The sequence below is a fragment of the Lagopus muta genome, chromosome 21, assembly GCF_023343835.1.
Source record: "Lagopus muta isolate bLagMut1 chromosome 21, bLagMut1 primary, whole genome shotgun sequence".
In the NCBI taxonomy this organism is placed as follows: Eukaryota; Metazoa; Chordata; class Aves; order Galliformes; family Phasianidae; genus Lagopus; species Lagopus muta.
Window position 1 is genome coordinate 5,188,012 of NC_064453.1, and position 24,971 is coordinate 5,212,982.

General features: G+C 43.2%; 1 protein-coding gene across 12 annotated transcripts in view; it reads left to right on the top strand.

Annotated features, from left to right (window-relative positions):
• Window positions 1-24,971, top strand: part of LRRC38 (leucine rich repeat containing 38) — a 175,152-nt gene that overhangs the window by 51,545 nt on the left and 98,636 nt on the right. For 3 of the 12 annotated variants that reach the window (XR_007380872.1, XR_007380870.1, XR_007380871.1), the window contains exons 2-4: window positions 3,082-3,149; window positions 5,731-5,979; window positions 7,310-7,463. The exons of 1 other annotated variant lie outside the window; for it this stretch is intronic. Coding sequence is in view for 3 of the 11 variants with exons in the window: in XM_048968106.1 (XP_048824063.1) it covers window positions 3,082-3,335 (254 nt within the window). In the remaining 8 variants the exon portion in view is untranslated. 8 more of the 12 variants (XR_007380869.1, XR_007380868.1, XR_007380874.1 and 5 more) reach the window with 7 other exon arrangements.

A 24,971-nucleotide genomic window follows, 5' to 3' on the forward strand; every position in this document is an offset into this window, starting at 1 on the left:
ACCTGATATTGTATGATGTAAAGAAAGTTCTGTGTTGCTATGGAAGAAGGCAGATGAAGGGGTTTTGATTACGTGTTGTCCTGCATGGCCTTCGTGCTGAGATGTGTTCAGGTGTGCAGAGGGAAGCCAGGTCTAATGCTGACTGCATCTGCTTTGGAAGGAGACACTCCTTGGGTCAGTAGAATACAGCTGCTTGGTGCAGGCTTCTGATTTCTGATGCTGGGTTTTGCTTATTGATGTTGATTATTTTCAAAGACAAAGAATTCTGCAAAAAGGTGAGGCTCAGGCAGCACTTCAGGGCTGTGGAGAATGAAGGGAATACAAAACTCCTTATCTCATTGTTTGGGAACATGACCTAGATTTCAGTACCCACAGCTACATGGAGAGAGCAGAGCCTTTTTATACTTTAATTGTCCAATCTGACTCAAAACTCTTACAATACACTGATTCTCATAGCAAGAAATACCTTCTAAGCATCTTGGTATGTTGCAGGTACTTTTCTACTGCATTCTATCTACTGTGATGTTAGATGAAAGCATCCAGGACAGAACAGTCCAGGATAGGTAAAGTAATTGTAAACAACCCACCTGTGCAGTCTGTCTTTGGGCGTGCTGAGAGCAGGGCTCAGCTGCTTTGCAGACAGCAGTTCTGCTCAGATCGTACCACTCATTAATGCTTTGTTCTACAGCTGCTGTAGAAAATTGTTTTTTTCCTGTACTTCCTGTAAGGAAATGGAGTTTGAGGTGGCATATTCACTTGGACCTGGCTTTTCTGTCCAAACATGTAATGATCTTTTCTTACTATTCAGGAACTTCCTCTTCAGACAAATTTTCAGTAGCTTATATTCATTTTCTTGCTGTTTCTATGCAATAGCAGTAACTGCTTTTATTACTCTGATTTAAAGAGAACTTTTTTGCTTTTCTAAAATCTGCCAAAACAACACACAGGCCTTGTTGTCCAAGCCTAGTGCTTTTCACTTCTCCTGTATTTCTCATGGATCGAAACACAGCAAGGTAACCATCCCCATCCTCTTTAGTTTGCCTCTCCTATTTCCCCCTTGAGTTTCTATTTGAGGACAATAAGGACGAGGTGCTGCCAACCCCAACTTCTCACAGAAGAAAGCTTTGTACAGGGAGCTTTATCATGAGCTGTGCAATGCAGAAGTTCTTCTTCTTCCATCTGTGCAGGCACGCTCTGGGGCTCCGGTATGTCAGTCTGTCTACAAAACATGAGATAAATACAAATACTGCAGGTTCCCCATTTCCAGAAGTCTCAGAGGATGTCTGAAAGCAGGAGGATCCTCCACCTTCCAGGCCAGGGGGGCTCAGGGGGCTGCAGAGCACATTGCTGCACCATCTGCTGTGCTTTGGGCTCAGAGGAAGAACGTCGCTTGTGTTCAGGTGGCAGCCTGCCTAGAGGAAGCCATTCAGCCTTGGGCAGACTGACTGCAGTCCTGTTCTGCTGGCAGCTTTTGTTACGTTGTGGGGGAGAGGAGAATGGAAAAGGAGGCTAGCAGCAGAACTGCAGGAAGACAGACAGATAAGGCAGATAGAGGATGGCTTTTAAGACTCAAAATTTAGTAAGCTCATCATTACAGGCCCACGTAAGTCAGGGTGATGCATGAATCCCTTGCTGACTTGGCTAAAGCTCCCTGTCACATCAGCATAACAGCTGGGCTGCATCCAGGTAAGCAGTCAGGTTTGCACCACTAAGGCTAGAAGCCTGGGGTTTGTAATAAAACCTAATGCACTGTAGCAATTCAACCACAAGGAAAATGAAGATCATAAAGCAGAAGCACACATCCCTTCTGCAGAGCAGCACAGTGTTGGTGCTTTGCTGGAGCTGTGCAATAGAAGCCTCCCGTGCACTGCACACACAGCAGTGCAGTCAAAAGCTGGGTCCTGTTTTGTGATCATTAACAAAGAAAAATGCGAGTCCAGCAAAGCAGCAGCACTTCTCACATCAGTAATGCACATTTCTCATATTTCCTCTTTACATTCATATCCTCAGCAGCAGATCAAAGCTGTCTTGCTAACGGTGATACAGACTTCATTCCTTCAGTGTTTGTTCCATTTTACCCCTACTTATATACTCTCCCCATTCTCCCTCTTGTAAATGAGCTAACTGGGGATATGCAATGAGCTATGCTTTTACTCCCTATTACCATATTATATTCCTCACCATTTTTAAAATGTGGACATTTTTGCTTTCCCTGTGAAGAACGTGGCTCTAGGCATCCTTCAGTAGTGCAGCGAGGCATAATAGCTGTTAGTTGGCGTATCTGCTGAAGAGTTGGAGAGGAAAGGCTGAAAGAGGTCAGAATCAAACCTAAGGAGGAGCATTTGTTAAACCTAAGTTGTCATTTTGACCAGAAGAAAAAGGCAGCTGTAGTTGTGTACATGGGGAAAAAAAAAATAAGGTGTAGAAAGCACCGAAGTGCAGAAGAAAATTCAGTATCCCTGTTATCCCTTTTTGGAGTGAGGATGTGTGTTCAGAAGCATTAGTAGGGAAATGTTCCTGGGCCTCCAGCTGTAGCTGCATGCTGAGTTCAGCAGTCATGCTTTGAATTCCCAGAATCACAGCCATCAGGTCGCACCACAGAATCATAGAATGCCCTGGGTTGCAAAGGAGCACAACGCTCATGTGGTTCCAACCCCCTGCTGTGTGCAGGTCACCAACCAGCAGCCCAGGCTGCCCAGAGCCACATCCAGCCTGGCCTTGAATGCCTGCAGGGATGGGGCATCCACAGCCTCCTTGGGCAGCCTGTGCCAGTGCATCACCACCCTCTGGGGGAAAAACTTCCTCCTCATATCCAACCTAAACCTCCCCTGTCTCAGTTTAAAACCATCACCTGGAAGAGTAAAAATGGAACAGCATAATGTGGGGGTGCTCCAGAGGGCTGTGGAATGGCTTTTGGAGAGTGCAAAACTTTGTTCTTTTGTTTTTCCTGAATTTCATACAAATTCCTAAGCCTAGAAATAACCCTTAAAACATTTTCCTCAGGCATTCGGTCTCTGTCCAGAGCAACAGAAGTTTTCATCAATATTCCTCTGATTTGTTTCCCTCTCCTCTTCTTTGCAGGTCTCCATGAAATCCAGTGTTCCCTGCCTGTAGAAAATAGAAGAATCTTTCTGAATGAATTATCTGAGGTCAGCTTTAGTGAATGCAAATTTAGTTTGTCATTGACGGACCTTTTTATCATCATCTTCTCTGGAGTCGCAGTCTCCATTGCTGCAATTCTGTCAAGCTTCTTCCTAGCAACTCTAGTGCACTGCTTCCAAAGATGTGCTCCCAGTAAAGATGACGATGATGATGAAGACGACAGTGAGGACTGAACTTAGTCTATATGCTTAAATTTCCTTGGTTTATAAATTAATGATAGATCAGCAGCCAAAGTCTAGGAAGAAAACCAGACTACAAGTTTTAGACATGGTTAGATTAAATCGGTGTATAAGGTTCCATACTAATTCCATGAAGGTCACGGGAAGGAATCACAGTTTGCAGCTGAGACTGTTACTTGCATATATAACCTGATGCAATGAGAGCAGATTAATTTCTGTCATCATTAGTCAAACGTTGCATTTAAATTTGAAGGCCAGAAGGAAAAGGGAGAAAGGAGAAAAACATAAAAATGTTCCAGTGTTTTAAAAGACTGTCAGCTTCCACGCTGTCCTTCTGATCAGATGCAGATCCTGTAAGCACTTTGTAGCTTGTTTTAAATGTGCACTTGGAAAAGGGCAGCTCAGCTGGAAATCTGGGTGCAATTTAAGAGTGTCTTTCCTCCAGTGAATTAATGGGAGATTCTAGCAAGCTCACACAACTTCCTGAGTAACAAAACACAGTTGAAAGGATTCCTAGAACGGTGGAAAGCATAGGAAGGTTGGTGGCTTCTCTCCACGAGTCTTCTCTCTGAATATGCATCCTTCTTTCAATGACTGACAGCAGCTGCAGACATTCAGCCAAATTTTCCTTTTCTAGAGGCAAAATGTGGTTGTGGATCTGAGTCATCCACTTGCAGCTGCCTGACACCTCCTTGGCTATGGCAAAAATACGAACCATAACGTTCTTTGGCATTTTCAGTTGCAATGAAATAAAGGAATTCCCTTCTGTGTAACGCTAGGCACAAGTAATTGTTGCAGTGTTCAGCCTGTTCAGTTATTTTAAAACACTAAGGGCTACATTCTGCTTCTGGTTATGCCAGAGTAAACCAGAGGAAGTGAACACCGTGATCCTAACTGCATAAACAAGAGTGGAATCTGGCCCAAGATATTTCTGACTGTATTATAGATTTGTCAAAACTTGAGCTCTACTATATAGCATTAGTTATTTTTGTTAAAATGAGAAAAAAAAAAGACATTTATTACAAGAGATTTTTGGAATAGTGCCGGACAGCTTTTTAGGATAAGTCTATTTTTAAAATATTTGTAATGGAAATATTTTTTTAAAGCTCTGTGTATTTCCAGTATTATCTAGAGTAGCTGGGAGGGCTTAAGGTAAGAAATAACATAATAATAAGCAATCTAAGGACTGTATGCTAGCATAAAAGAGCTGACTAACGTAGCATCTATTTAACTACTGCAAATGCTATAGTATTTCTTAAAAGAAAAACACTCTGGTTATGACATTGCCTTGCTCAGTTAATATGAGTGGTCCTTTATGGACACTTGGTCCCAAATGTCTTGTATCAGTTGTGCTAATTGCTCAGGCAGACAGGAGCACATCGCTGTGCAAGATCAGGGCTCAGGGCACCTGGCTGTTGTTCCTGAGCCCAGAAGACTTTCAGCAATTCACTCTTTCTGTCTGTGCCTCCATTTTCCCACCTATGAAATGAAGGTCACAGTAACTATTTATCATTTTAAAGAGCTTTGAGATATGCAAGGAGGGGGCACTCTATTGGGGCTGTATGCATCAGGCTCAAGCAGAAGCTATGGAATAGATCTAATGTGATCCTGTATCAGTGTGGCTTTGCTGGCATCAGTGGAGTTACTCCATTGGCTCACAGTGTTTGCAGTGGGGTTTGCATCACGCTGAGGTTAAAACCAGGGTGAGAGTATTTACTTCTGTTAGCTCTGCAGCTTATTCAATGTGACTTAATGCTGCCATCGTTAACATTATTACTTCTAAAAACACACTGAGACGGAATGAAGTGGGACAGCGAGAGGATGTTCTGTGTCAATACTGTCTTCTGTTACTCTTTCAAGACAAATGCAATGACATGATTTTCACTGTGTAGTGCCATGTTTCAAAATAACACAAATATATTTCTAATTTCAACATGGGCTTTCATGTTTATTTCTATGTGGCTGTGATAAAGAGAAAAACAGCATCTGATTCTCTTATTAAAAGGAGAGATTGTGCAGGATGGTTGGAAATACCAACTTGTTGCCTGGTACAGTTCATGCAGCAAGCTCCCTGTGCAACAAATATGGATATGTTATCAACAGTTTTATATTTAGAGCTGTGCAAATTGTTCAGTGGTGGAACAAGAAACTGGGTCACACCTTTTTGGCTGCAGGTTTTATTATGGACTCAAAGCTTGCACCCACGTAACACAGTGATCTGTCCTACCGAGCTTTCCAGTGAGACACCAGTGAAGGTTTCAGCACATTTGTACTTTTCCTGTGGTCACAAATACAGGGTTTTGCTTCATTATCCTGTAAGGCTGACTAATTTTGCAGAGGTCGCATCTCAAACTCAATTATTTTGACTGGCTTCTGCTCTTACTTGCAGGTTCATCCCACTGCGATGCCTCAGAATGAAGATCTAGATTTGTTCTTAGTTTGTAGCATTTTGTTCAACCCAACATAGAGCTCTGAAAGCCCTGATTTTATTTGGAGCTTAGCACCCCTCAGAACAGCAAGGAACAGACCAAGCTGACACCCACATAACCCAGTGCAAGCAGAGGAGCAAGGCTTAGTAAAGCTTTATTTATGAAGCTGCCATTCGGGACATTCCTTCACATCAAAGTGATTTTACAAAGTATGTTTGTTTGTTTTTTCCAGATAAGAAACTTTAATAATATTTTATGCTACCGATTAATGTCTAATTCATTAGTATTGAATTCATCCAGCCAGAAATATTTATCCATTGTTGGCATCAACAGTTACATAGTATTTATATTGATTTTCCATATTGCTAATTGCTGGTAAATGGGGCAGAAATTAAATTTCATTCTTATTGGGATCCTCGTTGCTGTACGTAACCTTCAGCACAAAACATCCTCTGTTGGTTGGTTGCCAGAACTGGTCATCACCATAATGATTCCCTGCAAATAGAACTGATAAGAAAGTGTCCCCAGGTTTGCATTATTACTGCAGATTCTCCTCCACAAAGGCAGTGCTCGGAGGTTGCCCCATCTCCAGCTCTGTGGATGTGGGAAGCCTCCCTGTGAAGGGATCCTTCTGTGGATGGGATGCAGTGAGCTTGCACTCACACTGCACTGACTCCCATTGCTAAAGCTGCCAAGTGGAAGAGCTGAATTTAGCTCCCTGTGCAGTGCATTGCTAGCTCAAGAAACAGTGCCCATGCATTGCTGTAAACATGCAGTGGCAACTTTGTCCTCCTTGACAGTTTTCTTCTGCAGTGGCTTAATTTTGGTGGTGGTATCGCCTACTGTCACAAACGAGCAGACATTTTACCTGCTTCAAAGAGGAGGAAAGATACTATGCATGACCCAAATAAAATGTTGCAGGCTCAGGGAGCCAGGAAGCAGCTGTCACATTGCCTGCAGATATGTCTCCTTGATGAAATGCTGGAGTTTGGTATGCATGAGAATCCAAAAATGTGCAAGAAAGCAAATCTGCATAATGTAATTGAGATACAGGCTGACTTTTTAGAAGTGTGCACGTTGAGTTAAGAAAATGTCTGATCCCCAGAACGTTAGAATTAAGATCACCTGAAGCAACTGTCCAAACCCAGCATTTCATCCTCAGTCAGCCTGTATCTTTTTGAGGCAGCTTCATTCCTGCTGTGTTCATTCCTCTTTCTCAGATGTGAGCATTAATGGGTCAGCTTTTGGAGCAGCATAAAAACACATTGGGAAAGTACCTTGAAGGGATGGTTCTGGAAGCTCTTAAAGAGGAGCATGCTGCTTCTCTCCCTCAAATGCACAGTACAAGTGAGCCACTGTGCTCTGACAGCTACAATTTAGCCCAGCTTAGGGACAATCTAAAATGGTCTTGTCTTCATGCTATGGGAATGACTGTGTGCAGTCACCTGTAAATATGAATAGGGTTGCACACATTTGTGCAGCAGGGAGGGAGTGTGTGTATAACAATACTAGAGCTTGCTGTAACTATCACCCCTGTAGACAGCCTCAGTGGAACAGCTGAAGCCTGATGGAGATGCTGAGCCTGAGACAGTGCTTCATCCCTAGTGGAGGTCCCTCTGTGCTGGCTTTCAAACCCATGGGAGCAACTGTGCAGGACTGTTTACTGATTCAGCATGTGCAGCCTACACACTGCGTGAGTAAATGAACTTAGTTTCCAAGTGGCCAGCTGGCACACTGCTAACTTAAGCCCAAAATAAAGGGCTTGGGAAAGTTTCTGAATAGAATAATTCCTCTTGAAGGAACCATGGAGTAATGTTATTTGTGCTGTAACCTGTTTTTACTGACCTCTAGCTGCAAATGAATTGCTTTACTGTGGAGGTAAGTCGTGATTCATTGTGGTGAATCTTCATGTATATCTTCACATCTTGTCTGCATCTTAAACAAGATATATCCAGCTTGGTACTATCTCTGCAGTGTGCAGCAATGCAAATCACCAACAACCATCAGCAGCAGACTGGGAAAAACACTCTTTTGTTCATGCTGACCAATTATCCATCTACAACTGTAAATAATTAGCAGGAGAAACCTGTTGGATCTTAAACTGACAGAGAGGGTGACAGGTGTTGTGTTGCAAAACAGAGTGCCTGAGTTATGAGGTGTCTCTCCAGTTCCCATCAGCTCTCACGGCTCACCAAGAGCTCCATGAAGACGTGTAACTTGAGGTTAGCAGGCATTATGTGCTTTTTGGGGGTTTGTCAAAAAAACATACGAGTAAACTCTTCAGAATAGGCTTTTACTGTTGGTTTTGTGGGAAGTGAAAAGTTTAGAGGGAGGTGAGCAGCAAATAAGGGGTGAAGATGACAGCTTGGGTTGGAGTTGATCAGCAGAGCTAAGTTTGCTTCACAGCAGCATTGTTTTGATGCAGAGCTGCTTTTTCTCCAAGCAGTAAGTGGGTACTAATGGTTAGCCCTTCACACCAGGTATGAAATGGCATAGCTTCCTAAAGGGTAGCTCAAACTCAAAGAAATACTTGCTGGTGGAGTTTTTAAAGCTTGTTGCTCACAGCACCAGTTGCCTATTGGAAAGCTTTAGTTTCAATCTGAAATGCAATATGCCGCTTAATAGGTTGCACAAAAGTCTGAAAGTCAGGAACACCCATATAAACAGTGGTGCTGGTGAGATGTGCTTCAGCTGTTTCACTGATCTGAGGTCATTCTTCCAGGCTGACATCACTGGAATGTAAGCGGTTGGACTCGACTCTCCCTTTCTTTTTCTTTCATCACCACCAGCTGAGGAAAGCACAGGATGGAGGCACTGTGCAGCACCTTGCAGCTCCCCTTAGCTACAGAGAGCAAAAATAGGATTGAGTTGAGCAGTAAAGCCAGCTTTGTGACCTTTGCTTAAAATCTGAATGTGATACAGTCTGGCTATCTGACATTCCAAGGCATAGCTTGTGTTGTTGTGTAGGGCTTCTGCTCTTTAATGAGGGCAGGTGTTGGAAGATTTTACAGTAGAAATAATATTTAGACTTCATGGTACATAACAGAGAATAAATAAAATGAACATATTTGACAAACAGTTCTGGTCTATTTTTGCTCACCAATTTTTCTCAAATGGAGTGACTGTCGCTCTCTTAAGAGTAGATTAGGTTTGCAATCTGCAGTGGGTTAAAGTATTACTCTTTATCCTTTCAAGATCTGTCTGCAAATGTGAATTTGGGTCACAGAAGGAAATGACCAGAATAAATCCCTTATGGTCATCTTAGTCAGCTGGGCAAATGCACAGAGATGCTGTTATTTACAATATTAACAAACTATTATTGAAGATGGAAAAATATTTCATAGACTCATGGAAAGCCCGAGGTTGAAAAGCATCACAACACTCATCCAGTTCCAACCCCCTGCTGTGTGCAGGTCACCAACCAGCAGCCCAGGCTGCCCAGAACCACATCCAGCCTGGCCTTGAATGCCTGCAGGGATGGGGCATCCACAGCCTCCTTGGGCAGCCTGTGCCAGTGCCTCAGCACCCAAATTCCACTTCCCCAGACTCCAAATATAAACATGGCACCTACTGGTTTTATAAAAGGTTAACCAGAGAGATATCACTAAGGAGAATGAGAGATTATTAGATGATGGAGTAATGTTTTTGGAGGTGACCATGAATTGAGCTATTTGTTGAGCATTTGCCTTAATTTCAATGCGGTGATGTGAAAGCCTATATGCTGGCAGTGGGACAGCAGCAAGAAATCAGAACTTCTGTATCTTCATGTGGCAGAACAGAAGTAGGATGTTGCTCTGTGAATGGTTTCACTGCTTTCTTCCCATAGCAAGTTGTAAATGTCATTAACTAGCTGTGAATGTATTAACAAGCTTCAGATAAGGCTTTGTGTAGGAAGTGACAGAGGAGCAATATATACAAATATTCCATATTGCACTGAATAACTGAAGGTTGGAAATTCTCAAAGTCTAATTGTAAATTGTTTCCAGCAGTGCTGTAATTTTGAAGCAGGCCTGAAGTAAGGTGTATTGTCCACAGCTTCAAAAAAAAATCATTTTTAAAGCAAAAACTGGAGGGGAAAAAAAAAAAAGCCTCTAGAGATTATTTAGTCTGGACTGGCTTTTTATAACAATCAATTTAAGAAGCCCTGCAATACTGGATTTCAGATGTTCAAGCCATAACCTCATGATCATTATACCAAATGACAAGAAAATCACTACAAATTTAGCAGTCTAATTTATGTTATTCCCTGGGGGAACAAAAGCCATTAGGCTGAGAAATTTGCATTGTTTTCAAAAGAAACTATTTCAGGCAGGCTGATTTCCTCACATCCATTCCATAGTGGCATATGGGATGCAGCTTATTCACCACTGAGCAACGTGTTGGTGAGCACAGCAAAGGAAATACTTGCTTTCTGCTTAACCCGAGCTGTGCTTTAACAGTAATACTTTTAGTTGGCCTCAATTCTCATTTCACTACTGCATTATTCAGGATCTGGTTCCTATCTGGTAAAGATTGTTAGGGCTCTGTTGGTAGGGCCTTGGGCAGTGATGCTCTGTATGTGCATTAGTGACTGGAGTTTGTGATTTCTGCAGCTGGCATTGTTTGGAGACTGCAGGCATTCTGTGCAGAACAGCTTTCCAGATTCCTTCTGGCTTTGGAGGTATTGCTCTCAGGTCTGTGAGAGGGGGATCTGACCCAACCTCCCACAACTTGGCTGCAGCCCTGTGTGACTGACAGCAAGACAGAAGTTGCCATTCGAAGCACATTCTCTTGATCTGATAATCACTGTACGTCGATGTCCTAGTTTGATGATGGATTTATAATGAATGTCTTTAACCTCAGCCTAGCCCAGCCATCTGCTCTGTGGAGCAAGCTGGCTCTTCAAAGCCATTTTCTGCTTCAAGGTGTCTCCTTGTAGTCTACAGAACAGTGATTCAGCTCCTCCCACCAGAGCAAAGCATGATTGCAAGTGTACCTGGTGCAGTGCCCAGTGGGAAACACAGCTTGCACAGAGCACAGCAGCTGGATATGATGATAACCTTTGCACCATGGTGAATAAAGGCTTGTCGGAGGTGGGAGTGTAGGCATCAAAAGGAAAGGGGGCTGGAGTGGTGCTTCCATCAGCCCAGCATGTGAGCACTCACCTGTAGAACCTCCTACAGAACATTGCACCACAGCTTGGCAGTGTTGCTTCTCAGCTGAATCCCTGAGAGATGACATTAATCTCATGAGGGATGTGTTAGGTATGGGAATGTTTCATTTGTGGTGTACAAAGGGAGAGATTTTCTTGCTTGTAGGACGCATGATCTGATTAAAACAAAAATCAGGGATAATTACTTTGGACTAATCTGTTGGAGGAGTATCTTTGCCATGCTAGTTTAATTCATTACTTTTCTGAGTTTTAAAGCAAATGATAGGAATTTTAGACTGATTGCTTGGTCTGGTCTTGTTTTTAGATGATCTTTTATTGAACAGAGATATTTGGAAAAGCATTTAAGATATGGGGTTATTACTTTCATGTATGCACCCTCGTTTTCATCCCTGCAGCATCACTGAGCTCACACAGTCCCCAGGGCAGTACGTGTATAAGGCTGCTTGCTCTGACAGCATCACCTGTCATTTGCACAGTGTCACCCACAATCTGACCACTTTCAGTGTTTGAATTTGATTAAATCACACCTCTGCTAAAGAGAAGACTCCCCCCAACAAGTTCAGTGGTTATTGGATAGGTTTTTATAGAGCAAAATGCCTTTAGATTCTCCTAAGCTCTCGTGGTCTATGTATTCACGTGGGGAGCTTCCCATTCAGTTAGTTGTCCATTTCCCATCCTGAAGTTCATCTTTTCTTAGATGCAGGAATTGAGACCTCCCTGTTAGCAAGCCATGCTGTTCCTGCAAGCCTACAGGCAGCCCCTGATCAACTTCTGTCCTCCCATTTCTCAGATATCACCACACAGTCCTGAGACTTTATTCTTAAACTTGTATGGTGACTGTCCATAGTGCCATGAGTACAGGATGGCTCAGAAAGGGAAAGTGTTGGTGAGGGCACTTCATTAATGGAAATAACGTTGAGGTTGTATAACTGCTCTCCACCTACTTACTGTTGTCACTACTGAACCTTTCTCAACCCTCCTGGATTTTACTCTGTGTTCTGTTCCGCTGCTGCAGAGTTAAGGATGTCCAATCTTAAAAGTGTAAGAAGCTTTGTCTCAGAAAATGACATGGGAGACTGGTCTTTTTTTCCCATGTTCATTACAAGTTGATCCCCCCCGCTGGCACCTTCAAATGAAGTGATTTAAAATGGATGTGATATTAAAGCTTTAAGAAAGGGTTTTAAAATAAATGAAATGCTATCAGGACTGTAATAGTAACAGCTGCTGTGTCTACCAGCTGGATGGTGGAATTAATCACTCCGTCAAATCCCACTTTCACAGGACTTTGCTTGTTCTCTGTCCCTTCACTAAAAGCACAGGATAAACTCAGCAGAGGTGGCCCTCAGCTGGCTTATCAGGGAGCAAAGAGGTGGAAAACTTCCCCTGTACTGTCAGCACTGCGCAGCCAAGTTTGCTTAATCTGCAGCATGCAGGTTAAAATCCCACTGGAAGGAGTGGGAGCTCAGGCCCAAACCTCCGTGCATGGTTGTGTGGTTCCTTACATGTCATATCGAGGTGACAAAGTGCTGTGCAGTGCAAGGCTGTGTTCATCACAGGGGCAAAGCAGGGCATTTTGTGACCTGTTTTTGGAGGAGTTGAAGTAGCTCTGCATGCAGAAGTCCTGCCATCTGAGGCTGCTGGTTGTGGTGCTTTGCTTCACAAAGAAGGAACTTTTTTCACTATGGGATTGAACATTGACCTTGTCAAATATGTTTCATCAATACTAAAGCTTTGGGAAAAAAAGGACTTGTCCCTGCTGACATGTAGGCTCACGCTTTTACTCAAACCAGTTCCAAACACCGATCAGTTTCCCTGTCAGAACTCACCAGCAAAACAATTTATTTCCAACTCTCTGACTCATCTCAGAAAACAACTTGAGTTTTCAAAATGTCCATTTGCCTTTTGACTTTCACCCAAATTTTTATATAAAGTTTAGCAAGAGACTGCAGTGGGATTTCTTTTGGGATTAAACTGCTTTTTTACTGGTTGGCAGGAGCTAAATTTTTAGTTGTATTTCTCTTGGTCGAAGGAACCATTAAAAGAAAATTATTTTTAGTGGAACTGAAAACACCACTTCATTTGTACATCAGCTAGCAAATCAGGAAATCCAATACTTATTCAGGTCTGGGTTCTCACTCCCAACAGTGCAGCTTGCTTAGTGAGCAGCCTTGGACAAGGCAGTTAACCTTTCTATTCTGTGTTTAACCATCTGTAAAATGGCTGCGATACCACTTACCTGCCTGGTGCAGCTGTTCTGAGGCTTAATTTTTAATCAAGCTCTGTTAAAAGACTTTGTGCTCACTGTGTTAATGCTGCACCCAGAGGCAAGATGGTTTTATTTCTGTATTATTGCTTTTAGAAGATCAGTCTTTCTGAGAATAACGTATGGTGAATGATATCGTTCTAGAAATGACATCAAAGAGGAAAGGAAGTATTGGGAAGCATGAGGAGAGATGTGCTGGGCTGGAGTGCCAACTTTCTGACACCTTAGAGCTCCTACATCTCTATTAATTATACATGTGGAGCAACTTGTTAATGCATTTCTAACGCCGTGTTGACTCAACCTCAGACCTCTGTCCTGGCAGGCGGTCTTTTGGGTTAATTTAACCCCAGGATCAGAAGGAAATGGACAACCTAGCTGAAGGCATTTCTGTAAGAGCACAGTAGGCTGCTATGAACAGAACAGCCCTCCTGGGGGAGAGGTGGGAGGTAATGGGACACCTTTGTGGGGAGCTCGTTCTGAATAATTTCTCTTGAAGGACCTGGCATTATATTTCAGGCTGATTGTTCATGGAATATGACCAGGTTATCATCCTGGATGTTCTTCTTCTACTTCTTTGCCCTCTAAAAGTTTCAAAAACAATTATAAAAACACTTAATTTTACTAATTATGTCACTGAGTCATTCAGGAGTTTATTTATGGTAAAATATAATTGCTTACATCTAAAAGCAAGCAGGAATAGAAACCAACAAAGTACTATATTTGACCAAATTGCCCATTACGTGCTGCAGTGCTCTGATCTTACCTAATATTTTTAAGCAAATTTGACGCTGTGTGCTTTGCAGGCACAACACCCACACCAAATTACTGTAATTGCTGCTCTTTTCCCCATCAGTAGAGGTGCAGTGCCTGAAGTACAGCTCCACAGTAAGAAATGACTGTGTATATAATTTTGTGAGAACCTCAAACAACACGAGCATTCTTTGCAAGAGAATGGACAACAGCACGGCCTGAAGCTTCCATGGATGACTCTGTGGCAATTTCTTGAATCTGTAGATAAATACCAAGGTCATAAGGAACACTTGCCCTAATGTCCTTACAGCCATTGCAATAGATGCAATCATTAGCTCACAGAACCTCTATTATTATTATTTCTTTTAAGAGTCACTTAGAAAATGAGACTTTCCAGATGCAGGACAACCAGCTAGCTGGCATGGTCTAAATTGAACAAGAAGTGTTACTAGAAAAGACATCCAGACTGAGTGGCCACGCTGTGACATTAGAAATACATTACTTTGATTATGTGACATTGCTGATTCATTCACAGGAAAGTCCCTCCCAGAACTTACAGCTGTGTCTCAGACAATTTCTGAAATGAGTTCTTAAGCAAAGAAACTCCTTTAGCAAACAGCTTATAAAGTAGCTGATGATTCTGAGTGTGCAGGTTGAGATACCTTGAGAAGCCTGGGGATAAGAAAGTGCTGAGCACCTGCAGTTTGGAAAACATTGAAGTCTGGAGCTATCCAAATAACTTCAGAAGGTTTGAAAATGCTAAATCTTACATTTAGCTTTAGCTCTTTACCTGGAGATCAGATCTTTAGTGTAATTTAAGTTCTTCTGGAAAAAAAAAGGGTAAAAACAAAATGTAACCTGACACATTATGACCATTCCCTATGTTGTCTTTGGGGATTTCTCTCTTCTTTCTTTTCCTTCCCGTGCTCTTCAGAAATAGCATAACAGATATGAAGATTAAAGCTTTATCCACCAAGACATATCCATTTCAGGCACATGCATTAATCCATGGCACAAGCAATCCTGCAGTATCCAGCCTGTAGGTTGTGCTGTTATGCTTGTTGATAGAATTTACAGAACTGACCAAGCTAATGCTTTGTGAGTCACTGAACAGGTCGCTCATCTCTGGAGGCATTCAAGGCCACAAATGGGCCCTGGGCAGCCTCAGCTGGTGGGGGCACCCAGCCCACAGCAGGGGTTGGAACTGAGTGGGCTTTAAGATCCCCTCCAAGCCAACCATTCTGTGATTTTTCTCAGTATATATATAATGTTTTGGCTGAACAGCTGGTCAGTGTCAGCTAACAGCAGTGAGCTTTGGGAGTGATGTCTTTCAGGTGATGCTGGAAATCAGCAGGTGTCCCACTCTACAGAATGAGAGACAACAGGAACAGATTTTGGAGGGATTTCAGGTGGGCTGGAGAGAAACACAACCTTCTTACCAGTAAATATTAACTGCCATGTAAACGGGTGCATCTGTACCATATACAGTGGTTTCCTTGGCATGGGGCTGTCCCTGATTTCTAAGGGTTAATGCTCTCTTACTTACCCCCCCTTCCTCTCTCTCTGACTGGCTCAGAGCACTGGCTTACGTTTGAAGGGCACAGCACACTGAGTGATGTTCACATGATACCAATGACAGCAGCACGATAAGCCTATTTCTGACAGTGTGGCAAATTACTATTATGAAATCCCAGTACATTTGATTGCAGAGTGACTTTCAGAAGGGATCACAGGCAGCAAGGTTATGAAAAGCTCTGTGTTTACTGCAGTAATGCTGACTTACTGGAAAATAATACCAAGAGCTCTTTAAATAAAAAAAGCTTGGGAGATTCCCAATTCATAGGACGTTTAGCTGAGTATATCCAGCCCAGCATTACGCTTCTCTAAAATGAAAGGGGAAAATATCAGCAAAAATTCTTAGGCTGCTTTAATAGGACTCATCAGCCTCCAGCTGTCCTTCCCATCTGACATTGCTTGCTTCAGGAGATCGTTGTTCTGTATCCTCAGGACTGCCTCCCTGTTTCAATCAAAGATCGTAGGATGTCTTGGGTTGGAAAGGGCCTCATAGATCATCCACTTCCAACCCATCTAGTTCAGGGTGTCCTGCATCCATAGAGTGCCCAGGGGAAAAGGAGAACAAGATTCAGATGAAGAAATAGGGCAAAAGCTTAAGTGGGAGGAGAAATAGGCAAGGTGTGGGTTGACACAGCACATTACTGATCAGTAAAAGAAATATGTTTTCCAACTAAAAGGTCATCAAACAAACACACCTGCTAACTTATTGCAGCATCCAGGGCTGTGTTACAACAGGGAATGTGTTACAATTCTCACTGCCCCAAGCACCTTTCATTTAAAATTAGGTGTGGAATAATGCAGTCGGATGGATGAAAAAGAGCAAGCATTAATGGCTCATCTTTAGAGCAGGGTTTTATCACACCCGTGACCATCACTGGTGATGACCACATAAGTGGTCATTTCATGATGACTCAGGTCTTCATTCCATTACCTAATAAATAAACACAACTATTATTTTTTTTCTAGACTTTGCTTTTAATGTTTTTCAGTTATGACAGCCCAAATAAATCCAATTGGGTTTCTTGCTTTTACCAATTGCAACACCACCAAGTTGTGATCACTGTATTCATAAGCAGTTCTCTGATCACTTGCCACAATTAGAGTTTGTGTATCGTCTGTTTCACAGCAGCACAAGTACTGGGAAGCCTTAGCATTCTTGTTAAATTTCACTTCAAGCACATCTGCCCCCTAAATAGTGAATTGTTGGTCTCTGCTACACCATAGCACTGCTCCAGAGCATTTTTGATGCTATATTCCAGCCAGTGATGCAGCAAAGAGCTCAGCATGCATATGAATCTGATTAGGATGCCAAATAAATCCTGTCCCTGATTTGAACCTCTTATACGTCTGTGATATTGAGGGAAAGTTTTGTTTTAAGCAACCTTGTAATAAACTTGTGCTCTAGAGTTAGGAGCTTTAACAGCTTCTCTGCATTTCATTCAGTGGAGCAGTGATTGCATTGGCTGTGTCTGCCTTTGCTGAGGGGAATATTGGTCCTGGGAGGTAGAATTGGATGTGGCAAATCCAAGTCTGTCTCTCCGTTATCCTGCACTGCCTCTAATTGAGGAACTCTTAAATGATGACTGAAATACACCTCATCTCTGTAAGCATGGCTACAAAATAGAAGAGTTCCTAAAGTTTGGGTAGAAATCTCTGGAGTTCATGGAATCATGGAATCATCAAGGTAGGAAAAGACCTCGAAGACCATCCAGTCCAACCATCCACCTACCACCAATAGTTTCAAGGTTCAGTGCCCACTGAACCACGTCCCTCAGAACTACATCTGCCCTTTCCTTAATCACCTCCAGGAATGGCGACTCCACCACCTCCCTGGGCAGCCATTTTAGAGCAGCTAAGGAGTGCATTTCCCCTCCAGAAGCCCCAAAATACTGATTATTTCTACTTCTCAGTGCATGCAAAAGCTGAAACAAAACATGTCAATATATCAGATATATCAGTATATATAAGAGAACGATTCTCTTTCCTACTTATCTCTGTTATCTTGGTTGAGAAAAGCATTCACATGATGTTTGTTAGGGGATACGTTGCCAGTATAATCTTGTTTGTCTGCGAGGTGGAATGTGACTATTCCAGTCTCCTTTGATTACTTTTCCTGGCCTAATTAGGGAATTGATCCCTTAGTTTATCCAGCAGAGACTTGCAGGGTTGTTTTTGTATTCTGCCCCTTTGCAATACGAGTATATTTAGCTGGTGATGGAATATGGCTTCCAAACGTAGGTGGCCACAGCCTGTCACAGGTTCAGGCTGAGAGACCAAATGTCTGAGGTTGGATGTGCAGCATCAACAGCTGTTTCTTTGTAGAGGTTATTTTATCAAAGCACGTGTTCTTGGAATTTGTTTCCTGGGTGGCATGCTGTGCCATGGAGAGGCCAAGTGTTTAAATAACCTCTTCAAACATAGCTTGCACTTTGCTGTAAGGCCTGAAGGCAATTTTCTCTGGAGTCAGATTTGTGATGGCAATAGCTGTGGTGCAAGTGAATGGATGTGGTTATTGGGGTATTGTAGTGGCAGTGAACTCTGTGAAAGGGGAAGCCATGATGACCAGGGGATCATTTTGCAGGCCTAACAGGTATTTGGATAAATGAGACTTTGACCTCTGACCTCAGCAGGGCCAGAATTGCACCGAAAAGCTGAAATGCTTTGAAAGAACAGAATCATAGAATGATAGAATGGCCTGGGTTGCAAAGGATGCTCATCCAGTTCCAACCCCCTGCTGTGTGCAGGTCGCCAACCAGCAGCCCAGGCTGCCCAGAGCCACATCCAGCCTGGCCTTGAATGCCTGCAGGGATGGGGCATCCACAGCCTCCTTGGGCAGCCTGTAACAGTGCCTCACCACCCTCTGGGGGAAAAACTTCCTCCTAATATCTAACCTATACAGCCATATAAAAGCTGTGAGGATGATGCTATTCCTCTTTGTGGTGAGCAAACATATACCACTATTGTGACTGTAATTTTGGCTTCCTGAGATGCAGAGAAATTGTCTGATCTCAGCTGCAAAATGTGCCATGAGCTGCTAAACCCACCACATGAAGCTGAGCTCTGCACCCTGTAGCTAAACTGCCACAAGTACCAAGTTTGCTACCTTAAAATCTTGCTGCCTTCCTAATACTGAACTCACATTGGTGCCTTATTGTAGACCCACTCATGAATGCTACTGCATGTTTATGTGGGTAATTAAACACAGATGGATGGACTGGAGTCAGGATCTCCTGCTAAAATGACTCATGTTGGTAAGTCCCAACATTAGAAGAGTAGGGTGCAGGGGGTATTCAGCATTCTTGTGGCTCTTCCTCTGCAACCAGTTTAAAAGCATGGTGGTGCTATCAGCTGTCTGCCACCATAATCTGATAATGAGAATTCTCAGTGTTGAGGCTGACTGGCTAATCAGACACGGGGCGGTCTAATTGATAAAGAAATGAGGGGGCAAGGTAGAGATGGATGGGGGCAGGAATCTCCAGAACGCTGAAGTGCCAGGGGCTACAAGAAAGGGGGGATTTCTTGTGAGTGAGCCCAACCTAGAAACAGAATTATTTGTAATCCCAATGCTTGCCCTTCTAAGAATGGACTGTTAACAGCCTGACCATATGCACAGAGCATTGGGAGCCTTTCCACTGTTTTCAGTTTACTTTGGACTACACTGCATGCGATGCATCTCGCACTGTAGAATTCCTAATTTCCCCCTGGCAGTATAGTCTGGGTCCTGCTGTGATATGCGTGTTATGATGCCATTTCCAGCAGAGTTTATGGACCCACAGTGATCAGTGCTTGTTTCACAGTGAATGTATGCTCAGATATTTCAACTTACACAGTGGCTGATATGGTAAATCTGCATGTCAGTGTTTATTTAACATGGGCAATTTTTGTTAGTCCTGACATAGGAATTCCATGAGAAATATTGAAGAGGAAACGATCACTGTTGCACAGTTCTAAAGGGAAGAAAATAATTGGCCATAGTGGGTCTCCTTAAAAGAGGCCTTGAAAACATCTGGAAGATGGCTGCATTTCAGTAAGTTTTGAGGAAGGAAAAATACTATTTTGGCTGGCAGAATTCTACCATTTTGATTCCTCAGTGGCAATCTCTACAACAGAAGCTATTCAGAAGCTGCTGTTTCTTCCTGTCTTATGCAAAATGCACTTTTTTGTTCTAACAAATCTGAATAAAATTAGAGCACCATCAGCCAGAGCAATATTCACTTTAAAAAAGAAAAAACAACTTGAAATTTCTTCTAGCTTGGCAATAAGCTGCCCCATTGCCTGGGGGGGGTTTGGTGCCAGTGCTCACATATTTAAAGGCCATCTCAAACCTCAGAGGCATTTCTGACATTTTCCCATTCACAGGGTTGGTATTTGGGGGCTTGAGAGTGCTTTGTCTGTGTGAAGATTTAAACTTTTAACACCTTAGAGCTGTCACCAGTTCACTGGAAGATGCTATTTTGATTTTCCTCATTAGCAGCTCTGAAAAAAAGAAGAAGAAGAAGAAAAAAAATAGCACGTTTCTCATTTAGTATTAATTGGAACATAATTTTTTGCCTGTAGCAGTTTGCTGATGATGAGATTTCTGTACCGCTGACTGAAGTGGCCGTGCAAACATCCCCTGCAAACAGAAAATAAGGCTGTCCCTGTGAAATGACCTGCTGGAGAAAAGGCTCATTAATCAGGAACAGGTACAGAGCAACAGCACTGCCTGACACTGATCACGTAAACAGGGGCTGACAATGCTGTCTGAGCCATTAGGCACAACAGTTTGGTAGACGTTAATGTTCTGTCGGACAGAAAGTTTAGTCAAGTGGTGCAAATATGGGAACGAGGATAGAAGTGCTCATGCTGCTTCCCAGCTCTCCTACAGCGGTCACCTTGTAACAGAACCACTGAGAAAGGGCCCCATTCCTCCAAAAACCAGGGAGCTGCACTTCTGGAGGTAACGCTGCCTTCAGGTTTTGCGTCCTGGGTGTGAAAGGCAAAAGTGGCTGCTGTAAATCACATGAATTTGTGTGACAGTGCAAACTGTTCCTGCTGTAACACCACAGGTCGTTTTAGGCTGGTTTGTGTCAGCTTTTTTGTCTTCCAGTTACTCTGTTCATGAAGGGGTGTCCTGTTCATTGCAGGGCATTGGACTAGATGGCCTTTAAAGGTCCCTTCCAACTCAAACCATTCCACGGTCCTGTGATTCTAAGAAAGAGAGAGATGTCTTGTTGCCCTGTCTACTTGCTGTGTACATCTCTCAGCTCCCTGTGCAGGCTCTGCTTTCTGTGTTGTTCATAGAGGCCTGAGCCCAGTTTACCTTCTGCTCTGCTTTGACTTTGTGTCTACTGTAATAGAAATGAGGAGTAACAACGGCATCCTTTATCTCCAGGGATTGCAGAATGTTTGGAAAAACTGCATCCTCCAAACAGAAAAGCGGCACCATTTCTAGGAACACATGGAAATTTACTTGCTTAGAGAGTGGGCACTCATTTCCCTGAGACTGAAAAGGGAATCTGGGAGTGCCAGCAGTCCTTTGGTTGGCACTCAGACTTTCACAAACTGCAGTGAGCCCTGTTATCCACAGATGGCCTGAGCTCCCCTCATGGAAGTGTTAGATGAACCCAAGGCACCACGGTGTGGGCTTTGGGTTTTCAGTAGGAAAACAGAGCATGTTCTGCCACCTACTGCCTCCCTGCATGTCTACAGCCCTTACGTGCAGTGAATGGACTCTTGGTCTGCCCTAAGCTGGTTGAGCTCTCACCGACTTTATTTTCACCAGCGGGGCTGCTGTATTTCAACCTGGAGCACTTCAGAGGTGGGATCGATTTGCTCTCGGTATTTATATGCAACAGGAGCAGAGTTTGAATTTGAAAGCTGACTCTGGTCAGCATCAGCAGCTAGCACATGGAAAGCCAGAGCTTCTGTATCAACGTCAGTATTCCAAGTTGCTTTATTTTTGTTTTCTAAAAGTAATAATTGAGATTTTCTCTGTATTGGCTGCTAGGCTGGTGTGCAGAGGAAGCTTAAGCAATGCACGGCCTCCAAGCCCATTCTCCATACGCACTTTTGTGCTTGGCATGAGTGTCCCCTACCTTGAGGAGAAGTGGGGAGGATGAGGCTGAGCCCCCACACTGCTGAGGCACTGATCTGGAGGATGCTGGGGCTGCCAGCGCAGGAGGGAGCTGTGTGAAGCATAAGGGAGACCAGCAGCATTCTCCCAGGGATCCTTATCTATCTCTCAAGCCAACGATTGTCAAGGACAAGGGCTGCCATCAGGTCAATGTGCTCTTTAAATATAGAGCTGACTAAATTTAGTGTTAAATCTGCTGTGAAAATTTACAGCTCGTAACATTTACCTGACAGACATCCGGACTCCCTTATCCAAATATACAGTTCCTTAAATTAGACATAAAATATGCCGTGAGGCAGCAGCCTCAATTACATATTTACAGCACTGGATCAGGTAAGTATGTGTTTATGCAGCCAGTCCTACAATGAGCCAGTGCCATCAGGGAGCTCTCAGGGCCAGGGGCTGCCTCTGCATTGTGTGAGTCTGACATAAGGAAGCTGGTGTCCTCAGGGGCCGTTGCAACTCAAAGAAGAAAAGCATGTGATGATAAACAGCTTCTCTTAAAAACCACTGTGCCTGGAGATTTGTTCCTCCTTAGCAAACGTTATCGCCCCAAAACAAGGAGTATTTTACTTATATAACCATTTACTTACGGGCCATTGTTGAATAGAAGTCGGGTCCTTCAGTATCCAAAGTGAATGCCCCCCATCACTGCCACTGCAAAATTATTTCCAGCACGGAATTCTCTTCACCCACGAGCTCAGCAGTTATTTTGTGGTTACTGCAGTTCTTCAATACCTCACACTGATGGGATAATTGCCTTTATGAGAAGCTCTCATGCAAACAGCCTTTTGAACTGGAACAGATTTTCAATCATAAGAAAACACCAAACAGGAAGAACAAAAGGGATGTCTTCACTGCAGGCAGCACGTAGCACAGCCCAGGTTCGTGGCATGCTGCAGCACTTAGTGTAGCTGTTCTCAAAGACAGGAGGCTCCTTAGAAATGGAGTTTGGATTAAGGAAGAGTCTTCAAAAAGGTTGTGTCACATTCTGGGGAGTTTATGGACTCTTCATCAACTCAGTGACAGGACAGAATTTCTATGAGGGAAGCCATGCTGTTTAGAAAAGAAGGACCAAATTGTTTTTAAAAGCTAGGAAATGGATTTTTCCTGAACTGGTGCCCTCCAATATGGCAGGAGGATTACCATCATTAATGTACTACAGCTGATATCTGCTGAAACCCACAGGAATAAAGCATGTCAGTGGCACGGGCTGAAGGTGGTGTCTTCTAAGATCTGATCGGTCCATGTCAGTTCAGCAAACAGCATGAAACCATGGTTCTGAAAAAGGAATTGCTAGCTACTAGTGGCAAGTCAGTGTTTTTGTCACCAGTGCAAAAGGTACATGTTCAAATACATGGGCAAGCTTTGCCAGAAATGTGTGGCTGCCACCAAAGAAAGCTTTATTCTGTCCTTACAGAGCTGGGTCACTCTGAACCCCATTCCCAGGAGCTGTACTTGCTTGACCAATGCCATGGCGTGTGCAGCTCTGGAGGACAGCACTTGGCAGGCATTGTATCCTCATTAGCTAGGACTTAAATTCAGCCCAGTGAAGCTGTTTTACCTGAAAACTGACTTTATAAGCACCTTCCAGTGAATATTTATAACATTCTGAAAGAGGCCTCCTGCCCAGCAAACCTCTTCTCAACAGCCTGTTTCTCTGCTCTGTAACCACTCTCCCTTCCCAGCTGGCATCCACAGTCCCAGTTCCTGCACAACTTGCCAACCAGCATCACTGCTCCTTGTTTGAGTCCCAACACTGGCTGAGATGCTCAGTCCAAAGAATCGAGCCTCTTGTCTCTGCAGCTCATCCAGCCTGACACTGCTCTCCTTCCAGGCAAGAAATCTGTTCGCTTGAGAGACACGCGTCAATTCCAGCTACCACCTTGTCTCTGTAATGTCACAAAAGTTCCCAGACGAGGCTGATTTCATGCAAGCAGGGCTGTCTAGGATGTTTTTAGAACAGAGAGTTGTTCCAAAGCATCCAGTTGTTGTGTACAGAATTGAAGAGACCACTGCATTCATGCTTTCCAGCCACAAGTGAGTGTAACTAAAGAAGCCCTGACACTAAAACAAGGTGGTGTTTTTTTTTCAAGAAAAGCCTGGATGAATGTGACACATCTACAAAATAATTTGCATTTGAAGAAAACGTTTGGCACAGTGATGTTTCATAGTAATGCCTGATTGGGTAACTTTCTATTGTCTTGATCATTGGGTAATCCTTTGCATTTTGCAATGATTCCAGGACTCCCAAAGTGTTTGTCATACAGTAATGAATTGTGGATTACAATAACTGAGTGTCCTAGAATAAATGTTATCTATTCTACGTGTTTAAGAAACGTGCTTTCAGCAATAGCTCCACTATTAAGACCAATTAAGTCTTATCATCTATTCTGGCTGAAATCTTGATTTGTAGAATGCTTGAGCAAAGCATCTGCTATAAAGATGAAGAATCATAGAACCACAGAATGGTTGGAGTTGGGAGGGACCCTAAAGGCCATCAGGTCCAACCTGCACTGAGCAGGGACACCCACAGCTCCATCAGAGCCTCTGGGCAGCCTGTGCAGTGCCTCACTGCCCTCACTGCAAAAAACTTCTTCCTTCTATCCAATCTAAATCTGTCCTCTTTTAGCTTAAGTTCAGCAGGCTTGGAGGCTCGCGTTGCCAGAAAGCTAGTTATCTTTGCTGTGTATTTAGCATTGCTGAAGTGAAAACAGTTAATAACTTCAACAGTTCAAAGCCAACCTTTTTCTGCCAGGTGTTATTAATCAAAACTGACACGTCTTGTAGAGTTGTGCCTTCTTGTAGTTAAGAGGCTCTCTATCAAAATGCATTTCATCCATTTAGCTGCCTAGCGTGCTATGCCTGGTTCCTCTGGGTGTCAGAGTTTTTTACTTGTAAATGGCTCAGTGGTTGGAGGGATGAGAGCTGTGCCTGGGGAGCCCTGCCCAGTCAGCTTGCAGGTTTGGAATGAGTGCTTTATACACATTTCATGGGCAGCACTTGTGCATCTCAGTAATTCCCTGTATCTCCAGCAGCTCGTTGCTTCTCACAGATCAGCTTTGGTTTTAGAAGCACTAAGATAGATAACAATCATAAATGTTTGATTTACTATGAATATTTAATACTTATGAAGGGTTGATGAGCATATTTTTAAACAAACTGGTAGGATTGTGTGAAATGAAGAATATCTGTGTATACTTGTCTGACCTGCATTCCATATAGTGTATGGGCTTTGTGTTTTTATTAAGGTACCTGGTTTGTATTTTCATTCAGATTTTAGTACCTGGACAACAAACAAAAAATATACGCTTTGTGGCCCTACTGACCATAAAAGGAATCTGAA